We start from the raw sequence: 13719 nt of genomic DNA on the forward strand, positions 1-13719 counted from the left end.
AAACAACTGTTTTACATGTGAAAAACGCGATACCTTAGTATCCGGCTTAGGCTCATGTGCCCTGGGACCTCCTGAGCAGCCTACAGGCCTCCGCTCGTCCCAGGCGCTGGTTGTGCTCCATCTTGCGTCCTGCACGAGTGCCCAGACGCGGGGAATGCTGCGCATTCTTCAATCCGGCGGGCGGAAGTGACGACATAAGCGGAAACGGAAGTGTCCCGTCCGCCATCATGGATACTGGCACGCTGCGCCCGCTCGGCCTCCGCCTTCCCTGCAGCGTGCCCTCGTCCTTCCAGCCGGCGGCGCCTGCCAAGCAAGAAGCTACCACAGCCATCTCTCTCCCCAGACCCTCCACAGCGGCTATAGAGAGAGGTAAGCGGCTGACAGCAGATAACATTGCCTCATGATCCTCACCTGTCCCCGCAGCACCAACAGTCCCTAGCCCCCCAGGCTCTCCAGGACATGCAGCGCAGGTATAGAGAGACCTGTCCCTGGAACAGGAAACATCCATACTGCCGGATACCTGACAAAGTTTTTTATTTATAGAGAGGCTTGTGGATGTTTCCTGTTTCCTGGGAGGGGCCAAATCTCGATGTATACCTGTCCTGGAGGGTTAATGGAAAAAATTTGTTAAAATTGCACAGTTAATGTTCACCTTCACTCTCAGGGTTGAAACTTTAGTCCAGTTGCAGCTGTAATTCCAAAGGTGACCAAACAGGATACAACCAAATTTGGTTACCATTGTATAGAATAATCATTAAGAAAAAAAAAAAAAAAAAAATTTGACGACCTTCTTCAAAATATAAATTACGATCATGTAAAAAAAATAAATAAAAATAAAAAACAAAAAACAAAAAAACAAGACACTTATAAAATTACACCGTTTTACTTCCAATTTACACTTAATCCAATGGAATTCTCCTTTGAAGTGGCCATACATCTAGTGATTTTGATTCAAACAATTGACTTTATTGGGCGATAAACTTAATGCCTGGAACCCACTAGCAGTGCTTTTCTAAGTGCTTGTGATTTGAAAATCTCTTCCCTCAAGTGGGATTACATCACATTATATTAGAAAAGCGCTACTAGTGGGATCAAGGCCTCAGTGTGGTTGAAAGTCAATTGACTAGTGGCCCACACACTACAAGCAATATCCTATGAGATTTACCTTCACTAACCAATCTGATTAATGTTATTCCTCCATGCTTTGAGCACAAAAACAGATTCAGGGTCACTCAAATGATGATATGTGAACAGTAGCCAATTCCTACACCAATATCTTCCATGATATCGGGCACTTCATCGATCAGGCATGCTAGAAACACACAAGATTCTCTCCCAAATCGATAAAATTATTGAATCGATGGTCGATCGTACAGCCAAATCACTAGATGTATGGCTGCCTTTAACTATGCAATGAATAGAGTAAAGTTTCCGCTGCCATGGTAGGAAGTCACAGAGGAAGGTGAAATCTATCCAATGTGAATAGAGACCGCAACAAAACAAAAGTGGTTTTAACATAGTCACACTCCATGCAAAGCATACAGTAATACAAAACTAAGTTCCACCACGAGCATATTATTAGTGTATTAACCTGGGCCTGGCTGAGCCGGCATCTGATCTGACCTCCCTAGTAGAGATCATTAAAGAGGAACTGTAGTGAAAACACCGTAATGAATACAGCTGTGTATTTTACAATTTTAATGTATAAATGTAGTCAGCGTTCCCCCATTGTCACATCTTTCCTCACCCCGATTTAAATTCTGAAATTGATCACAGGTGGAGACAACTTTAGGCCTGTAGGTGCATCTATACAGAATGTTTGAGGATTCCGAAGCCAGTGGAAATAATACCTGGTCTCCCAGAATGCTCTTGGGAAGAGAATTCCACATAGCTAAAAAGCCTAGGTTAAACATCACTGGGAGGATGGGGCTACATACCAATATACAGCAATATATAGCTACAGGAAGTGTTTCTAAGGCTGAAACCAGGAAAATTACAGTAAGAGTGGGTATTCTGATAAATGTACTGCATTCTACTATATAGGTCACTACATTGCTTCTAACAGATTGCACATATGCCTGACCATTAGAAATATGTCAGCGTGCATGCAAAATTGTATGCAGATTAAAACTGGGTAAATCCCTACTAGCAGGAAGTGCATGCCACTAGCTCTGTTCTAAACTGCACAGAATTTGCATTAAATACGTAAGCAAGCTGTAATTACTAGCATTGCAATCATCTCTACAGCTCATCACAAAATAGCATAGATACCAGTCAGTCAATGAGCTACAGATAAGGCAGAAGACCAGGGATGAGGCAAAGAGGACTTCAAAAGCCATTCTTTTCTGCATCGTCTGAAAGTTCCATCATGTATGGTTTCTTTTGGTTTTGGCAATTCTGATGTACTAGAATACAGAATATAGGCTGTACAAGTGAGATGTGTGAATGAGTAAAGTGATCACCTTCCATCCTCTCCGGCTGCAGGACCCCATCACCAGCTGGTGGCTTCTGTCTGTTCTCAGAGTGGCTGAGGCTTGCCGGTAATACTCCATAGGAGGTGTACTGCAGAAGGGCATCCAGCAACCAGAAGCAATCTGCACATGTAACAGAAGAAGGAGAGCGATGAACTCTAGCAGGAACTTGCGCACTTTCATTACATAGAAATCCAGATTTCCTATTAAATGCACAGGATCATTTTCTTTTGCTAAGGATTCTCAGCATATGCAAGTCTGTCCAGAAGGCAAAGCACTGAACAGGAAACCACATCATTTACCCATATTGCACACTTTACATAATACACACACTTATGAAAACAAAAACAAAAAACCTGTATAGACTGAAGAGGAAAAAAATAAAAAACGATTTGTATGTGTAGTGCAGCTAAGAAATAAAACATTAGAAGCAGAGACAAAAGTCTAATATTGTTTCCAGTACAGGAAGAGTTAAAGGGACACTGTAGGGGGGGTTCGGGGGAAAATGAGTTGAAGTTACCCGGGGCTTCTAATGGTCCCCCGCAGGCATCCTGTGCCCGCGCAGCCACTCCCCAATGCTCCGGCCCCGCCTCTGGTTCACATCTGGAATTTCAGACTTTAAAGTCTGAAAACCACTGAGCCTGTGTTGCCGTGTCCTCACTCCTGCTGATGTCACCAGGAGCGTACTGCGCAGGCCCAGTATGGTCTGTTCCTGCGCCGTGCGATCCTGGTGACATCAGCGGGAGCGAGGACATGGAAACGCAGGCGCAGTGGTTTTCAGACTTTAAAGTCTGAAATTCCAGAAGTGAACCAGAGGCGGGGCCGGAGCATTGGGGAGTGGCTGCGTGGGCACAGGATGCCTGCGGGGGACCATTAGAAGCCCCGGGTAACTTCAACTCATTTTCCCCCGACCCCCCTACAGAATCCCTTTAAGAAACTCCAGTTATCTATACAAAAAAAGCCATTGAGCTCCACGACTTTCCAAGTCACAGAGAGCTCTGTCTTCTCCTCAAGTGTCTGGCACTGCATTGTTTTTGTTGCTGCAGAGAACAGTTCAAAAGTTCACTAGCCTGCTCTGTAAAATCATTTAGAATGCTGAGTAATGTGTAAACTGCAAATATTAGAGAATGATGCAATGTTCTAAAAAAACAAACAAAAAAAAACCCAAAAAGCGATATAACTGAAAATAAAAATATTAGAATATTTTCTTTACTACTAATGTTCTAGTAATTATCCATACTACACAACCAATTCATTATATCATACATTTTTTCGCTTCACCGTCTTTTTAAATGGACACATTGGTAGGTTTCTATGCATAAATGTCCCCCCACCCCCTGCCAAGGAAGTGGCACAGAACCTCTACTAAATTTGAAGTCAACAACCTCTACCTCATATACATAAAACGAGGGAAAAGTAAAAAACACAAAACTAAAAATGTTAGGTTTTGCTACATTGACAGCTATACTGCATGGAGAACATCAGAAGCGCTTTAGATATACCGCCCCTAGTCTCTTCCCTTCAGGATCCTGACGTCTTTCCGTGTTTGTGCATCATTGAACTAGGTCAGCCTCATGCAGCGCATTCTTGTGTGGAACAAAATGGATACTGACATTAATTCTCCCACTGTTGACAACGAGGAAAGAGGGAAGGTGCAAGTTGTCCATGAATACTAACATCTGTTCTGAAACAGCATATTAAGATATGGCACAGGATTTGCAGGGGATTAGAGGGTAGATAGCTGAACAGGAAATTTGGGCGCAGGGTGAAGCCGAAAAATGGCTCACCCTGCTGCTGCAAAATTCCCAGCAGTGTTAATTACTATACCTAGCTATTGCTGGCAGCTGAATTACGCGGTTTTTAAAATAATTTGGGCTTAGTCTTTTGACAGCTCCCAAATTACTGTCTGATGGCTGCTACAGCCGTAATTCACATTCATAGCTCCCAACTGTCCCTCTTTTGGAGGGACAGTCCCTCTTTGGGATTCCTGTCCTTCATTTGTCCCTCTTTCAGGACGGATGTACAGATCGATGTAAAGATCTATACTTTTCTACTGAAAAAAAATGTGTTCAATTGACACCACACTTTATTCCCATCCTTTAAATTGATATATTTCTTATTTGAAAATGCTAATATGAAGGAAAATGAACCAGGTAAGAAAAGACCAGTATGGTTTTAATTATAAAACATTTTTTCTTCTGAAAGGTTTATGGTATGACTAGGTTCATGCCTTGGCGTGATTAGGGGTGTGGTAGGGGCATGGCTTAAACAGAGTCTGAAGCCATAAAAATTACCTCTTTATTGGCCAGTTATATTAAGCATTAAGATCATAGCTGATACGCTGCATCCCCGCCGCAGAACGAGGTATTTATACCCCCATAATTCATGAGAAAAATTCCACGACTTTCCAGGTCGTGGATTTTGCTGCCCGGAAGAGGCAGAGCTTTGCGCTGTAGATCTGGCACCAGTCCAGTCAATTTCCTCCTCTCCCCGCTCCCCTCTCAGTGAAATAAGACAGAGGAGCGGGGAGAGGCGGAGATTGACTCGAGCAGAGGCAGAGCTACTGCGCAAAGCTCTGCCTCTTCCAGGAAGGATCACCAAATTTTGTCCCGGGGATATCAGGGGTATAAATACATTGTTCTGCTGTGGGAATATGGCATATCAGCTATGATCTTAACGCTTAATAGAACTGGCCAATAAAAAAAAAAAAAAAAAAAAAAGTGTTATTTTTTTTATGGCTTCAGTGTCAGTCTCATCTCAAAAAGTTGAGGTATGCACATTATGGCCTATTGCGGCGCTTTATGCATCCACATTTCCCTGCACCGTTTTGCTCTGTCTCAACCTGCCGTCTCAGCCTTCCAGTTCAAGCCTGTTGTGGGAGGTGTGGCCTCACCTGCTAGAGGGACAGCCCCATGGTTGAAGGGGAGTCATGATCACGGATATTGAGGGGCCCTGGTTGATAAAAGCTGTATAAAGTAACCAGCTCAATTTAATGATGTTCAATGTACTTCTCAGTTATACAACAGAAATGTTATACCACTACAGAGGAATACCACCCTGGTATTTGTTTCTATGGGTTGTCCCTATTGTGACTCCACAGGAGGTGAACAGAAACTTTGCCAATGACAGATTTCTAAGGGTTAAAGGGATAAATACCTTTCTGGCGATGGCTGTCATCCAGGCAATTTGAATCCCCATAAAGGACAATTCTTCCCCCTCCTTCTGTTGGCGTTTGGTACAGTCCCAGCACAGGGATATTTTCTACCAGAGAGGTTTCCTGCCTCAAAACTTCAAGTCCTGATAATGAAAAATAAGAAGAAAATGATTAGCTGCCCAGGGGAAACAAGTGAATTATGCTAACCAGATGCAATAAAACAAAGGTTAGAAGATAGAGATGAATAATATTTTTAAAAATTATAGCAGCTACCAGATGGGAAAAATTAGGAGTTTTCACAAGAGATTTAAACTAGTAGTCACTTATTTGATAAAAGTAAAAGTAGAAGACAGCTCTACTCCCAGACTTATTAACACAACTCCACATGAGACAGCAGTTTTCTTGGTCATGTCAATCTGTCCTTCACAGATCTCAAGGTGTGCTGTGCAGGGCTGAACTCCGAGCAGTGCTTTTCAGCGCTGCTAGATGTGGGCGCAGCCGGCGCCACCATAGACTATTATAGGAATCACATCACACAGCGCTCAGTGAGCAACGTCGGCGCCGTCACAAGACGGAGCCAAAGTTGCTTAAGAACAATAATTCAGCTGAATTATATCATTCCCCCACTATCCATGGCGGCCTGGAGGGGGAATAGTAATCAACATGGCCCGGACTTGTGCAGAAGCAGGATCGGCCATATACCGGCTGTATGCTGCGCCCAAGTCTACCGGCGCTGTTTTCAAATGTATGCTCTGAACTGCACAGCACACCTGATATTGGTCATTTCTACTGACCAAAAGCATGTCCATGGGTAGCTTATCAGTCCTCTGTTTCAGTCAGGGCCAAAGAACACCAAGATACAGATCAGTGTATTGCTGACAACAGTGAGAAGGGTAGAATAAGGAGAAGAGAACATTCTCGCATGAAAACACTGAAAAACAAAAAACACTTCCCCACACTATCAGACCAAAAAAGAATCTTTCAAAGCCTAAATTTTATAAAATGTTAAACACAGTACTTAAACTGTTTTATTAACAGATTTTTTTGTTTTTGTTTATAGCATACCTTGGTCCTTTAATGATTGTGACAAAACAGCACCATCTTCTGGAAATTTTGCTATACTGCTGCCAGATGCATAGTACACTGAAATTAAATGCAGTACAATAAATGTAAATCAAGAGTAATGGAAATATTCACACAAAAGCAAAGCCCTAAAACACAAAAACGAAACAACTTACTATCATGATTAGCCATGGTAAAATCTCCTTCATATATACCATCACTAAAAGCCATATTCCAAACAGACAGCAGATCATTTAGGGCTGGTATATTGGCACCTCCAGTGTCTGGCATCCACCATTGCCTGCATATACAAGACAGCCATAAAAAAATTAACATTAAGCAACAAATCAAAGCATTTTCAATTAGGGCCCGTTCAGATCACAAATGCGGATGGCCATGCGCGCGGAACGCGTGCGGACCGCAACGCGTACTAACGCATGGCCATCCGCGTTTGTGTGCGTTGCGTGACTGATCCCATCACTGAAAAGTGAATGGGACAGCCACGCGTTTTAGCAAAATCTGCGTGCAGCATGCGTTCCCGGACCGCACAGGTCCAGAACGCATGCAGTGTGAACATCAGACATTGCACTCTATGCAATGTCTGATGTCGTGCGTATCGGCCACCTGCACGCGTTTCCAAAACGCGGCTGAAAACGCGTGCAGTGTGAACGGGCCCTTAAGTAAACCTGAGCAATATAAACTGAACATATGATAATGCAGCACATTAAATTACAACTATGGTAGGGATAAGATTGAGAGCTCTTCTGAGGGCCAGTTAGTGTAGACTCTAAAGTGCTACAGAAGATCTTAGTGCTGAATAAGTATGTGTTATGACAAGAGACCTCGGTTATAGAGCTACATCCAGAGCTACATCCAGAGCTACATCCATGACAAAATTCAAATTAGCACTGTTAGGAAGAGCAACTGGTCAAGACTAATTACCCTCACCATTTGCCCTTTTATATGAGACCGATGTCTTCATTGATCAATAGGGATCCTCAGGAGCTCAACCCTCTGTTGCACTTAGTACACATGATTTAATATCTGGAAGTGCTGGATAGTTACATACAGTTTACTCTGTAGGCAGGATTTCATTCTAAAGCACAGTCTACAGTGTAAGTAGCTTGAGAATTCCTGCTGAGGTGAACATTTCCAATCTGAGTAGGAAACGTGAATACAAATTCATGAAAATGTTTTGTCTAAATATAAAACTTGGACTCATGGTTCAGCATGAACCTTAGTCCTATTTGAAGAGATCGGGACTGGATCCCTTGGGTGATAGTTTGCAGGCCAAATCCTGGGTTGTGCTCTGCAGGAGGGATGGTAACTCAGCACACGTGGGAGTGGCTTCCAGCAGGAGGGGTAAGAAGGAGAACAGTGCGCTCAGAGGTAACTAAGGATACAAGTATAGCACCTTTAGTGATTAAAGATTATCTGAATCAATATTTGTTGGTTTATACATATGTTGGCAAATAAAAGGGATTTTTCGAGCAAGGGGAATGCCAAAATATATCAGTTCTCTTGATTTTCAGTGATGCCCACAGAGAAAACTCAAGCTTGCCATAGCATGTTCTACATGGAGATGCACATGTAAGAAATGGGTTAGATCATTTATTCAGCAGTCAGCAGAGGACCGAGATAGGGCCACTGCTCACCCCAGCTGTATTGCACAGAGCTATTCAATACTATACCTTGCACCAATGAAAGCTAAACAGCATGAAACCTGTCCTATGCAAGTTGGAATAAATAACTGCCGATATGCTCCTTATAAAATGTGCATGCAGAACTAAGGTATAAAGACACTGCAGGTGTACCACAAAGTGCTCAGACAACTACAAAGGTTTGTAAGCTAAGGAGTTGATATGAAAAGCCAGAGGGCAAGGTGAAGAAATGCTCCTACCTGGTGTTTTCATCATAGAATTTGACCTTCCTCATGACAGACGTGTTGTACCAGTCACTGAAGACAATTAACGAGAGGCCATTACCCACATCCCGACGCAACTTTGAAATTTCCTCTGGGAAAAACTCCTCTTCGCTATCAACCATCAGTAAAGTTCCTTAAAGCCAGAAAAATGAGTTACACCATGAAGTCAAGAGGGCATGCGTCTCTAATCATGTTTTACATTTAAAAACAAAAACAAGTAAAAACAAAACAGATGTATTAATCCTGGGATGAGCAGGCCATTGTTAATCAACCAAACCCACTTACAGCCTTCCTTTTGGCAATTATGAGCAGGTTCAGACTGCCAGTGTCCCTCCGACATTTACCGTAGTGCATAGAGATTATTGGGAGCATTCATCTCAATGCATTTACCAGTCGGCAGTGCAAGCTCCAAACAATCGATTTTTCCAAGACCCTGCATGCAGCTTCTGGACTGGGTCTGTGGTTCTGTATCCCCCAACGGGCTAAAAATGTGATGGTATGACTGTCAGGAAAGAATTCCAAATGCTTTTCTGCTACATAGCAGAAAACCATTTGGCATTTGCTAAACAAGCCGCTGGCAGCCAGCCGTGTGAACCGGTGTATGAAACATATTGCTGCTCTACATCACTGAGCTGCTCCTCATCACACACATGTTGAGTGTAATCGTAAAGAAAAAAAGAAAAAAAAAAAAAAAAATCACCTCCACACCACCAGGTCTTTAAAAGTCTAGTCCTCCAACACAATATTTTGAGGGGAGTGTGGCAACTCTCCTTATCTACTTCTGTGCCAAGTTGCATCCCCAAAGCTCTGCTGATTCATAAGACATATCTTGGGAATCAGTGTGGCTGAGATGCATCTCGAGTTCCCTGCCTACCCTAAACATTTGAACTTTAGAAGGCTGCAGAGACATCGGGCCTCAAATATCATCAGTGTAAGCTGATAGAAAGTATGGCAGCACAGGATCATATTGTGCATACACATCACGCACCACAATGACATGGTAGGAAAACAGGATTATATTGCTCATGCACGCCAGAAAATTAGAGGACGTGGTAGGAAAAGTGATGAGTAGCGCTACAGCGGCACTTAAAGAGGAACTCCAGTGAAAATAATGTAATAGAAAAAAAATGGGGGCTTAATGTTTACAATACTTATTTATAAACAATTTAAGTCAATGTTTGCCCATTGTAAAATCTTTCCTCTCCCCGATTTACATTATGAAATTTATCACATGGTGATATCTGTGGAAAGAGATGATGCATTTTTGGCAGTTGGAAACCACTGTTATTTCCCACAATGCAACACGGTTTCTACAGTGTGAGGTCATCACCCTGGTGATCACTGTGGGAGGGGTTTCCCCACAAGATCAGCCATACAGAGCCCCATGGTGATCAGTTTGTGAAAAGAAAGACATTTCTCATGGGAAAGGGGGTATCGGCTACTGATTGGGATGAAGTTCAGTCCTTGGTTACGGTTTCTCTTTAACTTCAATACCATAAACTAGTCTTTAGGTTGAACTGTGTTGCTAAAAGGTCTTCCATCTGACTAAACAGATATACATTTAGGGCCGGAACACTCTAGAGCGATTTTTGAGCGTTTAGGGAGGGATTCAAAACACTAGCGATTTCCTTAAACACTCAGCTAATGTTAATGGATGGGCCAAATTCCATTACCAGAATCGCAAACGCAGGACATGCAGCATTTTTAGCGTTTCTGCAAAGTATATAAACGCTGGCGTAATCGCTCGTCAAAACCTACACAGCGATTTTGCTAGCGTTTTGAAATTACTTCACAGTGTAAATTAATTGAAAGGACCAATCAGAATTAAAAAAACGCTAATCGCTACACAATCCATGACAAAACACTTTTTAAAATCACTACCAAAAATCGCCAGAAAATGCTCATGAAATCGCTTACAAAACACTCATAAAACGCTGGCGATTGCGATTAGCAATTTGTAGTGGGTTCCAGGCCTCAGACTACTCTCTTGAATTAGGTTATTGCCACACCTAAAAGAATAGATAGTCATAGAAAATCCATAATACTTGCTAATATTTACCCTTTTACAGTTATCCATTATCCTATTCAATGAAACCAGGTTATACAAATTGTCCTTACCATATTGGCTGGCATCAAAGCAGGTGAACGGCGAGCCCAGCACCTCCACAAAATAGCCCATGCTCCTAAGGTGCTGGTACATGTCTCGGAAGTTGGTGTGAATATGGTCCCCATTCCTGGAAGATAATTCATGCAAACTGTTAATTTACAAGTGCAGAAGTGCATAATAAAACTAATAGATGTCCCAACTGCAACAAACTTAAGATTGCCAATAACGGTCCAATTTGTAGCAAAAATCATTCAAGCGATCAGAAATTCTGATTGGATTGGTTGTAAATCTCTGTTGATGGGCACAATCGATTAGGAACGATTATAAAAACAATCGTCCGATTGAATTTTCGTCTTACCAAAATTTGGATTTTCTTGTTGGTTGTGATATATAGGAAGCAAAGATTGGTTCATTGATGGTGTAGTTTCACTTCCGATCAGAAATTTTTGATCGCTCAAATGATTGTTAGTGGCCACCTTTAGAATCGGTTTTCAAAGAAAATGTGTTAAATTGGAGGAGAAAAAAAAAAAAAAACAAACACCAAGGCTTCATTTTTAAATTTCCAGTTAAGCCTTGTTCTTCACTGCACACACCTAATTGCCAACAGGAACACAGGGGAGCAGCTAGGAGGACGCAGGGGGGGGGGGGGGGGGGCACCTAAGGCAACACAGGGAGGCAGAGGAGTACCCAAGGGAAACACTGAAGGCACAAGAGGGAACACAGGGATACAAGGTGGCATAATAATTGCAGGGGGAGAAGATCCACAAGATGCCCCTGCACCATGGACACACCAGGTTGAGTATTTTTCCTTCCCCTGGATTTTTTCCTCTTAACCTAAGTGCGTCTTCTTGTCCGGAGCAGCTTATGGTCCGAAAAATACGGTACATGTTTAGATTCAGTAATAATCATCCAAGCATTCACCCATGGGCAATCTGGCAATATTCCCCCGGAAAAATAAAAATAATTATGTTATCACAGCTAAAAAGGAACAAGGTCTATACGACTGCTGCTGGTTCAAGGAATAGATGATTTGGTATTGTGATTGGTATTCTGTAGTTCATTGTCCCGTTCAGATTACTGCTCAAATCATTAGGGCGAAGCTGTGGGGTACAAGCAATAAAATAGACATGGTACTCCCCTATAGCCAAGCTGTGAATACTGTTCACTGACCAATTAAGAGGGTCAGCGGAATGGTACATGAGCTAGACTTGAGCTTCTGGCAGGTAGTGCAAGTTTACTGCACCCATTTGTCGCTATAGATCAATTAGCTGGTGTGCTGGATTGCTAAAAAGACATGATGGGACACACACACACACACACACACACACACACACACACACTTGCATCCTCATCTCCCCAGCAGCTTCTCAAACTTTCCTCTAGAGCTCCAGGCTTAAGCTGGCCACTAACGGTCCAATTTCTAGCGAAAAATCGTTCGAGCGATCAGAAATTCTGATCGGATTGGTTGTAAATAATCTCCATTGGTGGACACAATCGATTATGAACGAGTGAAAAACATGTCGCCCGAATGAATTTTCGTCGAACGAAAATTTGGATTTTCTTGGTGGTCGTGATAGATAGGAAGCAAAGATTGGTTAGTTGATGGTGTAGTGAACGATTTTTCGTCCGATCAGAATTTCTGATCGCTCGAACGATTTTTCGCTAGAAATTGGACAGTTAGTGGCCACCATTACAGTCATGTGAACACAATGGGCCTGAAGCTCTAGCAGCAATTTAAGAAGTTACCAGGGAGATGCAAGCTGTGGTGAAGAGAGGTAGCTATGCTTTCACTGGTAAACACCAATGCATACTCTGCATGGAGGTCTAGGGTGCCAAATTGGGAAGGTTGCTTATTGGCAGGTCACAGAATTTGGTCTTTTTGTTTTAACGTCAAGAGTGGATAAATTGTCTTATCTGCAGATCAACCTAGCCACAGTGATATGCAGAATACAATATTTAAAGTATAAGAATAAAATACAGTAACTATACTGGGGAAAGGTGTTCTGAGGAGGCGGCATTTTATTCTATACATCCACTTTAAAGACAGTCTTACTTAGCACTGGTTCTCAAAGTCTAGTAGCAGGGCCTATGCGCCTTTTCATTGCAGTTTACTTCGTTCAATTTATTCACTGTCTGTATGCAACTTTGAACACAACTAAAATCACATAGAAAATGGTTATCCAGAAAACACTAATCCTATGCATATAATTATCTTGTCAAAATTTGGTTCATAGATAAACATGCAATTAAAAATAAACCACGGAGGAAACTTGAGTGGACCATCATAATTGAATGAAAACAGCGGCAGCAGTAAGAAGTCAAGGTTTCACCATAGGGTGCCCATAACATGCTCACCAGTCCAGAGGGTCGTTCTTCATTCTCAGGTTATCACGAGGAAAATAGCCAGGTGGATAGCGCAGGTTGTGGTACTGATCCCATAGAACTCTCTTACTACGAGGTGGTGTAGGAATGATTTTCACTTTGATTGGCAGCTTGATGGTAGAGAATTGCTCAGCTCCGTTCTTTAACTTCAGAAGTGAAAAACGGGGGAAAGAAAAAGAAATAAATCACAAAAAAAAAAAAACGTTAAAAAGTATTTGAACTATTCTAAATATAAGCATCCTTACATAAAGCTACATAGAAAAGAATGTAGACATTCTGTCTCCCGGAGACAATCTACCGTATATAGGTCATTGCATTTACCCACAATCAAGGAAGGAACTGGCAAACGTGCAAGCAGAAGATTCAAAAATAGTCTGTTCTAAATAAAATAGGGCTAGTGCAGATTAATCTGCATTTTGCTTCTGAAATAAATCTCTGAAGCACTTTAGAACCATCACTCCAGTCTAGTAGTATACGGCCTTAACTCCTCAATAGCACTGGCTGCTATCAGTAAGAGTTCTACAAAGATCCAGTAAATCCATGAATTTTGACTGGATTTCATAGTTTGGAGGCCTCTGTCCATAGCACCTTACAGCATTTCTGCACCAGTGCAGAGGCC

General features: G+C 42.2%; 1 protein-coding gene across 1 annotated transcript in view; it reads right to left on the reverse strand.

Moving 5' to 3' along the window:
* The window catches only part of MBTPS1 (membrane bound transcription factor peptidase, site 1), a 66409-nt gene that overhangs the window by 16611 nt on the left and 36079 nt on the right, over positions 1–13719 (reverse strand). Inside the window, exons 14-20 of the mRNA XM_068261511.1 lie at positions 13074–13246; positions 10730–10845; positions 8588–8744; positions 6864–6988; positions 6691–6768; positions 5628–5768; positions 2463–2594 (exon numbers count right to left, since the gene is read on the reverse strand). Coding sequence (XP_068117612.1) covers positions 2463–2594; positions 5628–5768; positions 6691–6768; positions 6864–6988; positions 8588–8744; positions 10730–10845; positions 13074–13246 — 922 coding nt within the window. The remainder of the gene's footprint in view (positions 1–2462; positions 2595–5627; positions 5769–6690; positions 6769–6863; positions 6989–8587; positions 8745–10729; positions 10846–13073; positions 13247–13719) is intronic.

This window comes from Hyperolius riggenbachi, chromosome 11 (assembly GCF_040937935.1).
Source record: "Hyperolius riggenbachi isolate aHypRig1 chromosome 11, aHypRig1.pri, whole genome shotgun sequence".
NCBI classification, from domain to species: Eukaryota; Metazoa; Chordata; class Amphibia; order Anura; family Hyperoliidae; genus Hyperolius; species Hyperolius riggenbachi.